Source organism: Phaenicophaeus curvirostris, chromosome 6 (genome assembly GCF_032191515.1).
Source record: "Phaenicophaeus curvirostris isolate KB17595 chromosome 6, BPBGC_Pcur_1.0, whole genome shotgun sequence".
In the NCBI taxonomy this organism is placed as follows: Eukaryota; Metazoa; Chordata; class Aves; order Cuculiformes; family Cuculidae; genus Phaenicophaeus; species Phaenicophaeus curvirostris.
Genome location: NC_091397.1, coordinates 45,794,260 through 45,810,957, shown reverse-complemented (window position 1 = coordinate 45,810,957; position 16,698 = coordinate 45,794,260). Strand labels below are relative to the sequence as shown.

General features: G+C 37.8%; 1 protein-coding gene across 2 annotated transcripts in view; it reads left to right on the top strand.

Annotated features, from left to right (window-relative positions):
* AZI2 (5-azacytidine induced 2) overlaps window positions 1-15,471 on the top strand; it is a 32,711-nt gene extending 17,240 nt beyond the window's left edge. The window contains exons 5-9 of one of the 2 annotated variants that reach the window (XR_011337674.1): window positions 554-702; window positions 3,328-3,389; window positions 6,839-6,954; window positions 9,857-13,783; window positions 14,514-15,471. Coding sequence is in view for 1 of the 2 variants with exons in the window: in XM_069860073.1 (XP_069716174.1) it covers window positions 554-702; window positions 3,328-3,389; window positions 6,839-6,954; window positions 9,857-10,227 (698 nt within the window). In the remaining variant the exon portion in view is untranslated. Of the gene's footprint in view, window positions 1-553; window positions 703-3,327; window positions 3,390-6,838; window positions 6,955-9,856 lie in introns of both variants that reach the window. The other variant, XM_069860073.1, reaches the window with a different exon arrangement.
* The last annotated feature ends 1,227 nt before the right edge of the window (window positions 15,472-16,698 follow it).

Genomic DNA, 16,698 nt, shown 5'->3' with positions numbered 1-16,698 from the left:
TGAGGCTAGGATTGTCTTAGGCTGCTTCTTACTCATGACCATGTGAATTTGTTCTGTCTTATAAGAAGACTTATGGAACTTCTAGGCTTTACTCTTTTGTTTTGATTGCATCTTTTGTTGTTATGTTTGGAACTTCCTGATATTAAATTTGGGAAGAACTTATAGCAATTCACACGTAAGTATAAATCTGAAAGGTAAAAGTCTCACGCTTTCAAGACGTGTAAGAAGTATCCAAGTTGTTGTATATTTCATATGTGTTTGCCATTAACTTTTTTATTTCCAGTGCCCTTTTTTTTTTTGCTGTTATTAACTTTTTTGTTATGTAAAATCTCCATTGCATTCCTGGAAAGTAGGGCTCCATACTTTGAACTCAGAAAACTGAGTACTTGTGTGCCAATGACTTTATCAGTGTTACTCTTTCCCTGTTGTAATACACTGCAGTTTCTTCAGAAGGTACAGGATAAACATTTTTGTAGGGCATGGGCCTGAAATACTGAGTTACATTCCTTGAACTGAGACTGAATTCTGATTGTCTCGCTTGTCTTCTTTACAGTGATGAAAAATCTGAATTGTACTCAGTCCAGCTGGGAAATAGAAAAGCTGAACAGTGACCTGAAAGTGCATAGTCTTGAACAGGATCTAGAAAAGCTCAAGCAAGAGTGCAACAGTCTCAGAAAGGAGTTGCAAAAATCCAAACAGAAGGTACCTTTATTTTTGGGGAATTTTTTCTTAGTAGATTTTAAAACCCCGTGTTCAAGCAAAATAAACAGTAAATAAAGAGCTATAAAGTGTATAACTGAGTGAAAGATTGATGTCTTTGTAAAATTAACTCTAAATATTTTCAAAATAGTAACAGGCTCCCCAGGGAAGCTGTCATGGCACCAAGCCTTCCAGAATTCAAGGAGCGTCTGGATGACGCTCTTAGTTATAAGATTTAGCTTTAGGTAGTCCTTTGAGTAGCAGGGAGTTGAACTCAACGATCCTTGTGTCCCTTCCGACTCGAGATATTCTGTGATTTTACATAGGTGAGTTTTCGCAGACATTGCCCATATAGCGACAATAAATAAAGCTTTATGATTTCTTATAAGTAGCTGTTCACATTGAAGTGTTCTGTGGTGGTATTTGTTTAAGGCCGTGCTATTTAGTCTGGGCAAAACCTGGTCTCTTACCAAAAAGTGCCTCCTTTTGGTGCCCTTCTCTGCCATTTCTGGGGCAAGTGTCTGTTTTGAGTGACTCATTGTAATGTAGATGTTAAGATCTCAAAAAGAAAAATAAGATAGCTTAACAATAATAAAATGCATTAAATCTTTAAAAAAATACATGTTTTGTGCATGCTTACTGCTTTACATCTTACCTTTGAAAGGTAGAGTGGCAGTCTCTATGACTCTGCAGTCATGGTGAAGTTACACAATAAACTTCAAACATTTAAATGAGATTGTTTGAAGAGGCAGACTATCTTACATTCCTCATGGTCATGAATTATGATTATGTAACCTTGATTCACATAGTATTTCAGTGAGTCAGTATTCAGGCTTTGTAAGCCTTGCAGATGAAATCTACCATCCTTGTCCATCATCCTGCCTACAAACAGGGTTTGGTTCAATTTGGGAATGTTTCTTTGGCATATTTTCTTATGGGCACATTAACATTACTACAGAAATTTACTTTTGAAGTAAATCATCACCATTGGCTATTGTGCCTTGCATTACAGAGCAGCCTGCCGTATGGAAACTGGATTCCTTTTGGATTAAACTAATTATGATGTACCCCAACCACTCCTGGGCATTCAGGGACCCGACTAGAGGTAGCCTGAAGTAACGTCCCCCTCTCCTGCTGGCTTCAGAGCGTATATAGTTGGGGCATAGGGTTCTTAGCGCTGAATGCATCTCTGCAGATCCACTGCTGCCACGACTGGCTTACGTGCATTGTCTTGTCTCGGATTTGCTCCGTTTTTCCCACTAGGTGGGGGTAAAGCACATTACCTGGAAGGCATGTGAGATGTTTTGTTAACTTCCCTTACTTCTGGTAGTTGTTTTCGCTTGTATCTGGAATTCTTTTAGGTATTTCAATAACTTGTACATTCTGAAGGCGGACTGCAGCGTGTATGCAGTTCTAGTGTCTTCAGATAGCTGTACAGAATAGAGTAACAGCTGTATAAGTAACTGGGGATTGCAGATTGTATTGTGCGTATTAATATTGCTAGAAAGAACAGGCTAAAATAGCAGTCATAAGGCTTATGCGTGACACTGATCAAATAAGGCTTATACCAGCAGCTTTTGTTGCAAAGAACAAATATAAACAACAGCTTTTTTTCTTGTTTTTTTAAAATATGATTTCTTCTTGATCCTGTTAACCACTTAATATAGGAAATAAAAAGGTACAGATTTTCAAATGTGTGGTAATACAGTACAACTGTTTTTTCAACTGTGAAACTGAATGTGGGTGGTAGTGGTAAAGTCTTCAGAAGAAGGAAAAACTGTCAGGTGAAATACAGCGAAATGTTACCAGTGGGCAATTACAAGGCAGCATTGTTTCAAACCCAACTGCTATTTTCATATTGGTGTTTTTAATGACATTAGTGAGCATTCTCAGATGTTTTCTACCTTAGGCAACTATACTTTCTATTTTTTTTAAATTTATTTCTAGATATTCAGGTTTTGCATTGTAGTTTATGCAGTGTGTACATTACATTCACAAGTCGTTTGAAATGTGTATAGGCTGTCTTGAAGCCACTGTAGCAAGTATCAGATTCGTAACCGCTTTGGCTAAAAGGAATGATAGAGGGAGGGGAACATGAAGAGAAGGGATACAAAAGGGAGTTCATCACAGGTGAGGATCTAATAGAAACATGACTAACGAAGTGAGCCCATTGTTTGATTTGTTGAACAGCTGCGTTAACTTCAGTGAGGCTGCTTGTATGCACAACTTAAAGCAGTCTTTCAGACTCAAGGAATAAATTATGTTTTATCATAAAAGTATGATGGAAGTAAATCCATACTGAAATGGTTTTTGTTAATTTAAAGGTCTTTGTATACCGGGGCAGGGAAGGGATGTAAGAAGACTGATTTTTTTTTTTTTTTTTTTTTTTTATATGGACGTCCTTTCTCAAGTTTTGCTTTTCATCACAAATTGAGAGCTTGGCTGCTTAAAAAAAAAGAGAGGATAAGAGAGTGTGGTGGTGGCTGAGCAACCACTGCAACCAACGCTAAGGAAGACTAATTCTGACTTTTAATATTAGTGAACTTGTAGTTTCACTGCAGTATTTTCAGATAGATCTGAAATCATATGTTCATTCCTTCTCTATCTTCCCCTCGCTCTGTTTTGCAGGACCAGGCTCAAGATGAAAATACATTAAATGGGGACCTCCTTCAAAGGCAAGGTATCCAGAGGTATGAAAATCCCATGTGGCTCTTGTGTTTTACATCTAGTTTACTGAGGGACAGTTACTTGAATAAGTAAATATTCTTGCAGCCTGTGCAAATGTATTATTTCAAATGATATTATCTAATTACAAGTTGAGGTGTACTGATTTAGGAAGTTTATTATAATTCTTGTATTTCTTTGTTACATTGGTAGCCTAGGATAAGGAAACATTTGCGTCTTCAGATTGCTTTACAGAAGGTGGAAGTTAAATTATATTAGATTTTAAAATCAGCTTTTTAATAATTTGCTGGCTTGAGGTGGTAGATGGATTTCCAAATCTCATCCTAGCTATAGAATATTTTCATTTTTGTGTATGGGGAGCTTTCTGTATTCAGGTAGGTGATGGCTTGAAATCTCTCACTTACTGTTGGAGCATACATTCTTACTTAGCACAGTGCAAAAATATTTCTACTAGAAGACATTTTAGAGTATTTTTAAAAAGTATTGAGATGAGGAGCCATTGTGTGACCTATTCAAAAGTCAATAGCAACTTTCCAGAGAAATGCTAGCATATCAGAAAACATTTATTCTCATTTTGCAGACGTTCAAATAATTGTGCTTATGATATAAATTCCTGTATTTTCCTGTATTGAATATGTGGGCCATGTTAGAAAGTATATATATATATACACCCCCTTTAATTCTTTATACAAAAGAACATTTAATGGATGCATGAAAGTTCCTAAATGTTCTGTCTTGCAGAAAAGAAATATGAACTGCATCTCTTATACCAGTTATGCCTGTTTGTGTACTTACACGATTTTCCACAAGAGGGAAGAGTGGTCCTTCATAATGACAGATTGCTTAATGAAATACCTCATCGTACTTGGCTGTTGAGATGGGAAAGGCAATCAGTCACTGAAAGAGAAGAGCACAATATTTCTTTTCATACGTTCTCTGGTGTAATGATGATAATATTATACACGCCATACACATTACACTTTCACCTTTCACCTTGACTGGATAGCTAGCTAGCTAACACTTTTTCTTGTGGTTTCTGCTGGAGCTTAATAGTCAGTCTAACACACCTGAGAAGAGGTGTTATTTCAAGGTAAAGCAGTTATCTCTTTGATCTTCCAGAGCAGAGTCATTCCACAAAGCGATGTTCAGGTGATAGCCTTCTAAATTAGCATATGCACAGTATCATGTTTATTGCAATATGGTATGTAGTGTATACTGCATACATAAGCCTATTCAAAAATCTGTGGACAAACACTTGAAGAACCTACGCAAAACACTTGTAGCAAGCAATCCTACTCTTTATGAGAAATGGAGGCACCTGCAGTTAGCTGTAGTTCTATGATCTGCAGTTAGCTGTAGTTCTATGATCTGCAGTTAGCTGTAGTTCTATGATCTGCAGTTAGCTAACTTTTTGGAAAGTAATTATTTCACATTTATCAGCAGTCTGCAAATCTGACTTAAATTCTTGGTTTGCAAGTCTAGTTTCCTGTAGATTTAGATATTGCTATCATATTCAAGGTTTATAGTACATGAGAGAAGGCAGTGTAGGATAAACTTCCAAGCATGTGGAATTCTTGGTTTTCGATTGCAAATGCCTTGGAAATTAGGCTTTGCAATGGGATTTTAGGTCAGCATCCAAAAAACCAGTTAAAATACATTGTGTAGTGTAAGTGGAATTCAAGTACCTGCATCCCTGTACAAGACGCTTTTAAAAATAATAAAGGCATGTTACAAAATTTATCGAAGCACTTTCTTTCTGGTTTATAGTAAACTGAGCTTTTTCTTACGTTTACCACTTTTATATAGATAATATTTAAATACTAAACAGTTCTGTTTTGATATAACTAAAGATTGTTTGATCTTATTTTTGAGACCAAAGCATACGAATAAATGAAGCATAGTTGCATCATCAATTTAATTTTAGAATTGCCATCTACTTAAAGTTCAAAGAGCCACATAGATTCTGCAGTAAAAAGACCACAGGTTTAGCTGAACTTCTTGTAATATCACTTCTGAAAGTTTTACCTTTCTGTCTGTTACAATTGCTGGCACATTATAGATTACCTATTAAACTCTCAGCTTCCTCTGCTCTTTAACAGAGTGTTTGAATCTGAATTTTTTGTATTCTGGGGACACATTTCCATGCATAGAAGAAAGCTATGTTTTAAAGAAACTTTTAGCATTAATGTGCAGAACAAAATAAAGCTGTTTCTCAGGCAGCTTTTGAACACATTTATGTCTGTTAAATTTCACGCAGGAGTCATCCTAAATTGCTATTTTAGAAGGATAGAAATCTGTATATATGCATGTTTGAAATACAGTTGTTGTGGATTCTTGGACATCTCAACAGTAGTTTGAGGTACTGAACTGTTTCCCAATAAATGTCTTTTAGGTGACTATAGAAGGAAGAAAGAAATATTCTGAAAACTCTCATCCATGATGCTTGTCCTCAATAAATGTGTTTTGATAGAATGTTAAGCATTAAAACCACATTAAATCTTTGATTTCATGTTAAGGTTGAAGTAACTGCATCCTTATGTCTTTGAACAGTAAGTTAATTATTAATCAACATAAACGTGGTGTTTAGTGAGCCTTTTGCTTGAAATTTTACCAAGAGACATATGGTGATGCTGACTTTTCTGATGTTTTTGTTCTTGATTTGCCTACCAGCTAATGACCTGAAACTTCAGTGCTGGAACAGTGCTGCTGTTGTGAAATGTTTCTTATGTTATGCTGTCTTATCAGAGTATGAGTTGAGTTGCTATTTTTCACACTGTTTTATAAGGCAGCGTAATAACATAAATTCGATTACTTGAATATGAAACAGTATGTTTCATCTGTGTTTGGGTCCTCAGTTCGGATCTTGAATATGTAGGCTGAATTCATTGTAGCAAAATTAATGATGTAAAGACCCAAAGAAGATTTTGATAGACTATTCAAAACTATGATCAATTAACATTTCTACGATCGTAACATAAGATGGTGTGTGGTGTCATTTATCAGAAGCTATTCAAAGATCATCCCCTACCTTGTTTGCAGTCTAGTGTCCACTTAATGTGTTTTTTTAAAAAGAATTACCTGAAGATTACTAATTTTATGGTAAGATGGTTAATTTCAAATAATGAAAATGGAGAATTATGCTTTATGTTTCTTTCCATTTAGGGAACTTGAAATTATTAGTATTGTCTAGTATGTTAATATATAATACATTATATATAGTATTATGCAAGATTTTTTTTTTCATCACATAAAATACACAAAGGTCCATAAATTCAAGATAATCATCAGTACTGCTCAATTCACTTTGAATTATGGTATTCTAATAAAATTGGCAGTGTATGTCCAGCAAAAAACAATTGATGAACAGTCAGTGCTTGATAAGCATGTTAATAGGCATGAGGATGCTTTAGAGAGAGCAGTTATTTAACTCTTAAAAAAATTTTTGTTTTGAAAGTGCACAACAAGCATATTGGGAACTGAAGAGAGAAATGTCTAATTTACGTCTAGTGACTGATGTGCAAGCTGAGGTTCTACGAAAACTGAAAACCAACCCAACAGCAACCAAGAAAGGCAAGTCAGTGTTTGCAGTAACAGACCTTCCGAAAACACCATTGATTCAAGCTGTACCATTTAAAAAAAGTAACTTGCTATCATATCTTATCAGAATCTCATCAATTGAAGTTGATAAGCTAGACCATATTATGGTTCCAGCCTACCCATTTTGTGCTTTTGCTTCTGTCTCATACTGGTCAACTTCACACATAAAGGTGTTGCTGATGTGTTTTTTCTTCAGTACTGTATTCTGTTCCCCTTGTGGCTTTTTTCTCAGTCAAGTGTTGCTTATGTGCACAAGGCTGAGGTGTTAAGTTTACTCGTATTTGACCTTTTACCACAACTACTTCATATTGGGGGGGGGGATCTTTTTTTGCAAACACAGTCAGTCTTATTTTCCCAGTATAGAGTATATAAAGAATTAATTTGGCCACTTTTAAAAATCAGACTTAAACAGACAAATTCCTTTTTGCTGCATATTTATGTTGGCATTCAGAAAAGCTGACTTTTCTAGTGAAATGATACGTAAGATGATGTTTTCTGAATGTCAAATACTGAGGCTACAAAACTGCCTTATTTCTGCTGCTATATTGCAAATAATTAAGGAAAACATACTTTCCACGTAAAGTATGTATAATTTCTGTGAATAGTGGTTCTATTTCACACCTGCGTTTCTCTCAAGCCAAATGCTTTATGAGAGAGCATTCTTACTTTGGTGGGGCCAGACTATTGGTCTGACACATCGTTGCAGGGTCTATTTCCTTTAGTTTTCTGCTCACTTCTGTTGTGGTATTTACTGTGTTCGGATATTCGGAATACAGATGTCGTCAGAGAAAGACAGTGAACTTGGTTCCAATATATTGGTGACAGTCTCTGATGTCCCTATCCAGTACAAGAACAAGACATTTTGTTTTTAAAACAGCTTTGATTGGCTCAGTGAGGCAATGATAGGATTTACCTCCAGACCAATCACTGCCCTTTTCTGTGGCCACCGGTGATTAACGATCGCTGTCTGGTACTTGCTGGTACTGGGCTGCCAAACTATCACCACGTTTTGTAGACTTGGTCATATCATTATCAGTCGAGTCCATGTTCTTACAAGTCTAAGACATGTTTCTCATAAAACTTGAGCAGAAAAACTAGGAAGCGAGTAAGATTTTAATACATAACTGTGTTAAGGTTTGATGTGATCATTTATCTTTCTGTCCTTATTTTTAATTTGGAGTTAACCTGTCTTGCCACTGCAAGTACTGATTTTTCTCTCTCACCTGGTGCACAGTCGCGATTTTCTGCAGTTGCTAAAGCAGCAGTACATCCACAGCTATGAAAGACTTGATTGATTGGGAAACAATGGATTTTTCTGACATTTTGCTCTGTGAATTTACTGAAAAAAGCCTACAGAATTATGTGACAGTGGACAGGTTCAGCAGAAACCAAAATTGTGTTTTGTTGTTGTGCTTGTTTACCTTGCTTGTCAGCCGCATTTATGAATGGTGGAGATATATCTGTGCCTATCTTTATAGGAAAAGCTTGGCTTATGCAAAATATGGGTAGAATTGACTTAAAACTTCCACATCCTATACCTGTAGTAATAGCTGTTTTATATATGAAAACTAGTTTTATAAATAAGCTAGTTGCTGCTCTAAGAGGTGTGTAAAGTCTGCAGAATGCAATATATTTATTGCTGTGCGTATAATATTAACAGTATCTGTTAACATGTGGATTCTACTTTGCTGTCACTACACGTGAGGGCATTTTCAACAAATGTGTGTCCACTTACAGCAGGTTTTTTACATTTTTAATCCATTTGCACTGGATTTCATTTTTCTAGAACTTCTAAAGACCTGTAGACCTCAAATTGCTTTTGACATCTGTCAGCACACAGAGACCAAATCCATTTCCTTAGTATGTCTTTCAGATATGATGCCTGGGCTACTGGCAGGTGCTTTTGTCTGTCATTTGCAAATTCAGTACCAGCTTTTAATTTATAGTGACAAATGGAAGTTGTATTCTTTGGCCAAGGTACTGGCTCCTTTTTCTGTCCTTGAAACAGAAAACTTACAAATCACAGTTCTTACTCATGATCCACGGATGTTCTAGAAAGCTACCTGCAAGATGTCGGTTTCTTTAACTGCAGGAATCATTAATTGCTCCCATTGCATGTTGATGTAAATTGTCATTGCAATAAAAGACCTGGTTGTGTGTGGCCATCTGTTCAGATGCGTGTTGGAGGTGCGGTTCTTTCATTTCAGGTAGATTCAGTTCTGTTTCAAAATCCTCTCCTTCCCTTGCCAGGAGTTTAAAACTCCCCTGGAATTTCAGATGGCTGAACGTTGCAGTCTTGTCACTTTACTTTCAGAATTCAGACGACAGCAGTTTTCTAGAACAGCTGTAAATATTGAGTAAGAACCGCCAGGCACCAGCAGAGCCCCCAGTACCAGAGAACACCGTGCATTTCCCTCTTACTGCTTCCTGGACAGGCAGAATTCAGGTTCTTGGCAGCCTGAGAACACAACTTGTTAAAAGAACCAGTAGAGCAGGAAGAAGCCGTGTGCTGAATTTGGTTGATTTCTTCAAGTGCCATGAAAATCCTCTGTGTTTCAGCATTCATTCCAGTCTTGTCAAAAAGACTCATCAGTTGATTTGTGTTCAAATGGGAGCTGGGAGGTTTCCTTGGTGCTGGGTGTATTTTAGACACTGCAGTTTCAGGATCTCTGGTTCATCTTGCCAAATCAGAACAATGAGGTCAGTACACTCAGTTTGTAACTTTTAAGTGGTTACTGAAGTAAAATATGGTCTGAGAAATTGTGGCTTGAAAACATTGGGTTTAATATCCCTGCTGTACCTTAGTACCTTTGGAGTATGTGAAAAATACATTAGATAATGTCATTTAAACATCTTTTTTATCTTCTTTTTTCAGCTGCCTCTACTGTACCAGTACAATGTGTTGACATGAACATTTCAAAGCTGAATTTGACATCTGGGGCAGTCTATAACAAAATGCTTGGCAACGCTGTGTCTCCCCCTCTGCCGAGAGGCGTCAACATCCCGTCTGAAAGGGTGACTCTACAAGCATGGACAGATGACAGACCCATTCCAGTTGATGGCAAACCATTTCAGGAACACCATTCTTTTGGAAAGAGCTCTCTAGAAGATAATTCCTGGGTATTCCCAAGTCCTCCAAAACCTAATGAGAACACGTTTTGGGAAATGAAAAATAAGACAACTTTGCTAAACTGTCCGGTAGATTACCTGGATCAGTGCAATCAAAACTGCTTGCACAAGAGTTAAACAATTTTTAGAGCGAACTGAGGCATTTTTAGAATGGATTTGAATAGGCACCTTAACACTTGAACTTTTAAAGGAGGAAAATAAGTTACCTGGAATGTTCTTTCTTTATTTTTTAATTCTAGTTCCAGAACAGAAAGCCCAGTCTTCCTCTGCTGTAAATCAGGAGTGTGTTCCTTGAAGTTAAAGCTGTGCTGGTTTAATGTAAGTAGAAAGAGATCTAGCTAGTGCCTAGGTAGCCTTGCACTGCAGGTGGCATACGTTTGCAAACAATGACACTGAAAAGTGAGTTCTTGGAATAAAATAAAATGGCACAGTTCTGTATTTCTTTGCTATTTGTATGTTATCAAGAAAATACTTGCTGTGTTAAAACTTGTACCAGCTCTGACTTATTTTTTGACAGTAGTTTTTTATTCCAGAGTAAGGCATAAAGTGAAGCACTGGATTATCTCTCCCTTCCTCCTTTCAATTAACTTTCTGATTCCTCTGGTTTAGAAATGCATTTTTATGTAAGTTTTAACAAAGGTGAGATTATTTTTTTTTGTCAAAATCTTGATATATATTAGATAGTGGCAAGAGAAAAATTGCTCCTAGGCTGCCCTGTTATGATTGCACCGTTTTGGGTCTTTATTGGGAATTATAAATGATCATAAGTAAAGCTGCTGAACACTACGAGCTGTAGGAAACTGATTGAATTCTGTGCATAGTGGTGCCTGCTACAGAATCATCCCGTTCACAGTGCAGTTAGCCCTTATTGTGCCTCCTTTGCGCAGCACCAGAACCTTGGCTTTGTGTGTGTGTGGTGGTGAAGGCTACTAACTTTTCTTTTATTAAAGAAACAAAGCCTTAATTTAATCAGGTGTTGTAATGCAAGAAGTGTTTTTGTGGTACTGGTTTGCCACTGAGAACTAGAGTTGATTGCAACTGCCTGCTTTATAGGTTATGGGTGTCTAAGTATTATTTAGGGGTTTTATTCCCTCTTAAGGCCAAGAACTGTTTTTAGACAAATATAATTTATGCCTTTTTAAAACAAACAAACTTCTCTGCTTCATATCTGGGGGAACACAACAGGGTTAAGTGAAATGCATTTACATTGAATAAAACTGCTTTGCATTTTAGATCCATGATCCCTACCCTGTAATGCGTGAGAAGATACTTCATACTAAATGTGTTATTTAGAGATGGGTGGGTGGGGAAGTATTCATCTTCACAGAGTCCAGCTTAAGATCAGAGTAATAAAAACTATTTTCATGGCTGTTTAGTAGGAAATTATCTTAAAATTGCTTGCAGATACATGGGGAAGCTATGACTGTAGCATCGCCGTAGTAATGATAGGCTGTAAAAGTGTTACCAAGGTGCTACGTGCTGTGTGGTTCCAGGCACTTTCTTCCCTGTAGAGTAAGTACTTGACATGATGCCCATCCTCCCATCCTCTTTCAGTTTGTCTATCAAAGTTGAAAACATGCCTTCCAGATACCTTCTTACTGTATTAGTGAACAGCATACATAAATAATGTTTCCCATATTGTTTTTATCTTTCTATTATCTTGCTCACGTATACTGGCTTGTCTGCGATTAATGGAAATGGTGTCGGATGCTGGAATTTATTCTGACCAATGAACACAGCTGACTCAGGGGAGTACAATCTCTTGGAAAGTAATAGAACAAAACCCAATATGCATAAAACAAATCCAAGTCACTAGGCTTTAGCTGATAGAACCAACTACCTGTGTAATAACAAAGCAGCAGAAAACATATCTCATGTGGCCGTGTAAGCTATATTGTATTGAGTTCTGATGTAGCTTACTTTCTGGGGTTCACCACCTCAACATTACAGAGGTTTTTTTTATTAAGTAATCTATGATCCAACAGACATCAACACGATTAATACTTCAATTTGTGCAATGAATTCTGCTGTGTAAGATTTGAAATAAATTTATTTTTGTTTGAAATTGGTCTCTCTAACAAATCTCCTTTCAGCATTTGGCACAAAACTTTTTACTCCGTTTTAATTTCTTGATTATAAAGGTCATTGCGAATATAAGCAATTAAGGTTGAGGTTCACCTACCTCCATTCAGGAAAAACATCAAACATCCTCTGCAACCTGCTTCAGTGTATTCTGGGAAAAGGATTCTCTTGGATGTTGAAACCTGAAGGACTTTTACCTTAAGCTACGGTGTGTTCCTGTGGTTTGACTACATGTGTCAAAAGATTCCTGATCAGCCTGTCATGTGTGATGGAAAAATTTATTTTAAGCGACTCTGGGCCGTGCCTGAGAATTTCTGGACTTTACCTTTGACTTGAGGTTTATCTTCTGCGCTGCTTTCCGTGCTAGAGAAAGGAGCAGTGATGTTTGCCAGGAGGGACTTCAGAAGAAGTGCTGATACCTGGGAGTGGAGAGCAGGAGGATGGAGAGCTTGCTGTAGGCAGCATTTCCAATCCAGTCAGTCATTGCTGCAGCCAAACCGTAATGTTTGAAAAAGAAGTCCCCAGATTTGAAGTCACTTGGGAGCTCGCTGCCTTGTGAAGCATCTGTTGGTCTGAAGCACACAATCACATTTTGACTCAGGATGGAAAAGTCATTTAAATCCATGCCACTAGTGGCTTACAGTGTTTTTTTTCCATTTTCAGAAGTGAAAGCTTTTCATCACAGTGACAGCAAATTAGATGGAGAAGGAGCTGGAGTAAAGGGGTTCTGGTGTTTTGTGTGCACACGCGTGCATTTCCATATAAAACTATAAAAATGCATAAAGTAAGGACCAAAGTATGTTAAATGACACACATGCAAGAAAATCTCACTTGAATACAGACTTTGAACATTTTAAAGCTTCACTCAACCCGCAGATTTGACAATTTTTAATTTAAGGAAGCACTAATTCCATTTAACAGAAATGGAAGACGGCATTTGAGGCAGGAGCATGGTACTTTGCACATTTGAGTGAGCATATAACAAGCTCACAAATACGTATTTGGAGAGCTGGACTAACCTAATAACTCATGTAAACTTCCCCTGTTTCGTTTGTTCTAAATATTTAATTTTTTGTAAATGTGATCATTTTAAGGTTGCCTGCCAGTTCTGTGGGCTTGAAGATGATTAGTTTTCCTCTTCTCTGAAGTAACCATATCAAAAAAAAAAAAAAAAAAAGCAAACTCCCAAATTAGCTGTGATGCGCTGTCAAGTTTTACAGCTGGAAAAAGACGAGCAGCTCTGGACATATGGTGGAGTTACAGTAAGGCAATATCTAGTCCAAAGAATTTAGCACAGGGCCATGTAAAGTAGAGTCATAGAATGATTTGGGTTGGCAAGGATCATCTAGTAATAATATGAACTATACTGGTGATGTAAAGCAGGTTTAATTTTATTTTAAAAGCTATTGCAGGAGACTTTTGAGAGTCCTGTGTGCAGACACCTGAATTTTGAATGATGCCTTGGCCTGGTGAAGGACGAATGAAAGGCTCTGGTACTGGACTGACTCACCCGCATTTGCTTCTGACCTTGAGACAAGCCCCAAGATGACCAGTTGCTCCAGAGCAGTACGGTGTTTCCCTGTTGCTTTCTGTAGGTTGAATACAAAATGACGTGGGGGTTTTTTTGAGGGGGAATTCTATTATTCGTATCAGTTTGGTTTTTAAGGGTCTGGCTTTTGCCCCTTTTTGTGTGCTACTTGCAATTGTGTGAGCATCGGATAGTGGACAGAAGTATTTCATTTTTTTATTATCGACAGTAAACGTAAACCCTAATTTTAACTGAGTTGCAAATTCCGAAACTGAATAAGCAGGTGAACCATTCTGATTTTTCTTTAAATCTGTTCTCTATAGTAAAATATGATCTGAACTGAGATCAATGTCCAGCAGAATTCATTTCATTCCATGTTAAGATGTAAGAGAAAGTAAGTGGTTCAAACATGAAGGCAATACAAGACACAGTAATTAAGCTGTAAGACGATGGCATCTGAGTGTGGGTGGTGCTTGATCTAGGAGAGAAGCATGATAGACATAACGAGGTGCTTATTGGTACCGAACTGATTTATAACTAGATGGAATATTTCTATTTCAACTGTATTTGACCATTCTTGGACCAGCAGAGTAAACAGAACACAGGAATTGCTAGGTTGGCACAAAAATAATTGCTGATTCTGTCATTGTAAACTGTGATGCTTATTTTGGATTAAACTTTTATTTACTTGCTCATGTAGTACAGCATTTTAAAGTGCATGATTCGCTTTACTTATTTATGCTAATGATTTTGTTTTCACTGTTTATTTTTCATAAATGCTGCCAAATTAAAGGAGGAAAAAAAAGGACATTGAAGCAATTTTGTTGTATGAGTTCAGAAGGGGATGTAGAGCAGTGGAAACTGCCAGCAGTAGCAACCAAGCATCCATGGAAGTTCCAAAGATTTTCAAAACTGGTTTAAAAAATTTTGTAGTGGAAATAAGAGCCATGAAGCTGAGGAGGGTGATGGGCGTCCATCAGTACATAACAACCAGTTGAGGGCTGGTAGCAAAGTGGACCCATGCAAAACAACTCGAGAGGTTGCAGAACTAAATGTTGACCATTGAACAGCTGTTTGACATCTGCACCAAATGGGAAAATCAAAAAGGCTCAACAAAACGCACGCATCACAAGCTGAATGAAAATCAAAAAATCACTGTTAAAAACTCTGCTCTGTGTTTCTTTTTACACACCAAAATCAATTAATTTTTTGATTGCATTGTGACGTGATGAGAAATGGATTCTTTATGATAACAGCATTCCATCCTGCAGCTGGACCAAGGCGAAGCACCAAAACACTTCCCCAAACCAAAGCTGCATCAAAAGGAGATTATGGTCACTGTTTGCTGGTTGGCAAATGGAATCATTCTCTACAACTACTTTAATCCCAGTGAAACCATCACAGCAGAGAAGCATTGCCAGGAAATTGGCAAAACGCACCAAGAACTGCAACGCTTACACCCATCGGTGCTCAAACAGGACCAATTTACTCCGTGACGATGCCTGACCACGTCTCGCAAATGACTCTGCAGGAGCTGCACGAACTGGGCTGTGAAACTCTACCTCGCTCAGCTTACTCACCAGCCCTCTCTCCCATCGATTACCACACTTCCAGGCATCTCGACAACTTACTGCAAGAGAAGGTTTTCCACAACCAAGCAGGAGTTTAAAATGCCTTTGAAGAATTGATTGGTTCCAGCACTCCAAAACTCTATGTTTCTGGAATAAACAGACTTTTCTTGTTTGCAAAAATATGTAGATTCTAGTTCTTATTTTGATTAATAGATTTTATTCTAAACTGAGATATACTTCTTTAAAGTTGATGGTTTAAAAACAGCAATTGTTTTTGCCCTAATGTAACACTTGCAGGATTTACTTGATGAGGAGTGGAGCTCTACTAAATATGTGGCAGAATGTGTTCCTGGCTTAGAGATTAATTGCTGGGTGAAGCCGCGGAGACTGCAGTGGTAGGTAGTTCCACTCCTCTTTGAAAACCCTGCCCATTACAAACTGCAACTCCTCTTTCCTCAAAGCTGTCATTTTATTCTAGGAAGGCAAACATTTTAAATATGTGTGTGACACCGGTTTGCTCTTTCTCTTAAGATTTGTCAGAAGCTTGTCTCAGGAGCTTGAAAAGAGCTTTAATAAACTGAAAGAGTGAAGCCTGAACTGAAACAGGTGGGTGTCTTGGGTGCTTTGCCAAGTTCTCCCAAGTCCTACAAAGAGGCTGCAGAGGCTGTGACAGCCACCTTGCTGCACTGTGTGAGGGTGTGAGGTAACGAATCAGTCTTCCAGTTTTAAGACCGTACTGCATCAGTGTCAATCAATAGTGCCACATGGTGGTTTTAAAGTGGCTGGGCACGTCGCTTCCGTTAAAGGAGGGAGGCATGGGGCGCCAGGCTTGCAGCTACAATGGAAGCCATTCCATCGATTGTCTACTCTTATGTAGAATAATGTGTAAGAATCCTGCAGAATTTCTTTCAAAATGAAAAAAAAAAACCATACAAAGAACCATCTAGGGGACCATTAATTAGAGTTGCAATCCCTGCTTTAGATGAAGGTGCCTATGTAAAGTAGTGTCTGTCTGTATCCGTGTCTGCTCCGTTCCTCCTCGTGTACAGCTGGCTACTCTTACTAAGTAAGATGGTTCCATATTTTGTGTTGCTGGGAGGTGGAGGGACTGAGAGGAGACAGCCAGGCTTCCAGAGCTTTACTCTCGTGTCATTCCTGAGTAACTTCTGACCAAACAGAAGTGCTCGTTTTAAGCGTGCTCAACATGTAGTAAAAAAGCTTCCAGTTTGCTGCTGAAGAACAGCTGAAGGCTTTGTCAGTACTGCTGCTGTTTTCTGACACCAATTAGGATCTCGGGCTGCTTCCTATTAACCTGAGTAGGAAGAAGAGGTTGCAGGTGAGACAAAAACAAAACCGAAAGCAATTTACTAGTACGAACTGGTCACTTCATAGTACTCATTCTTTCAT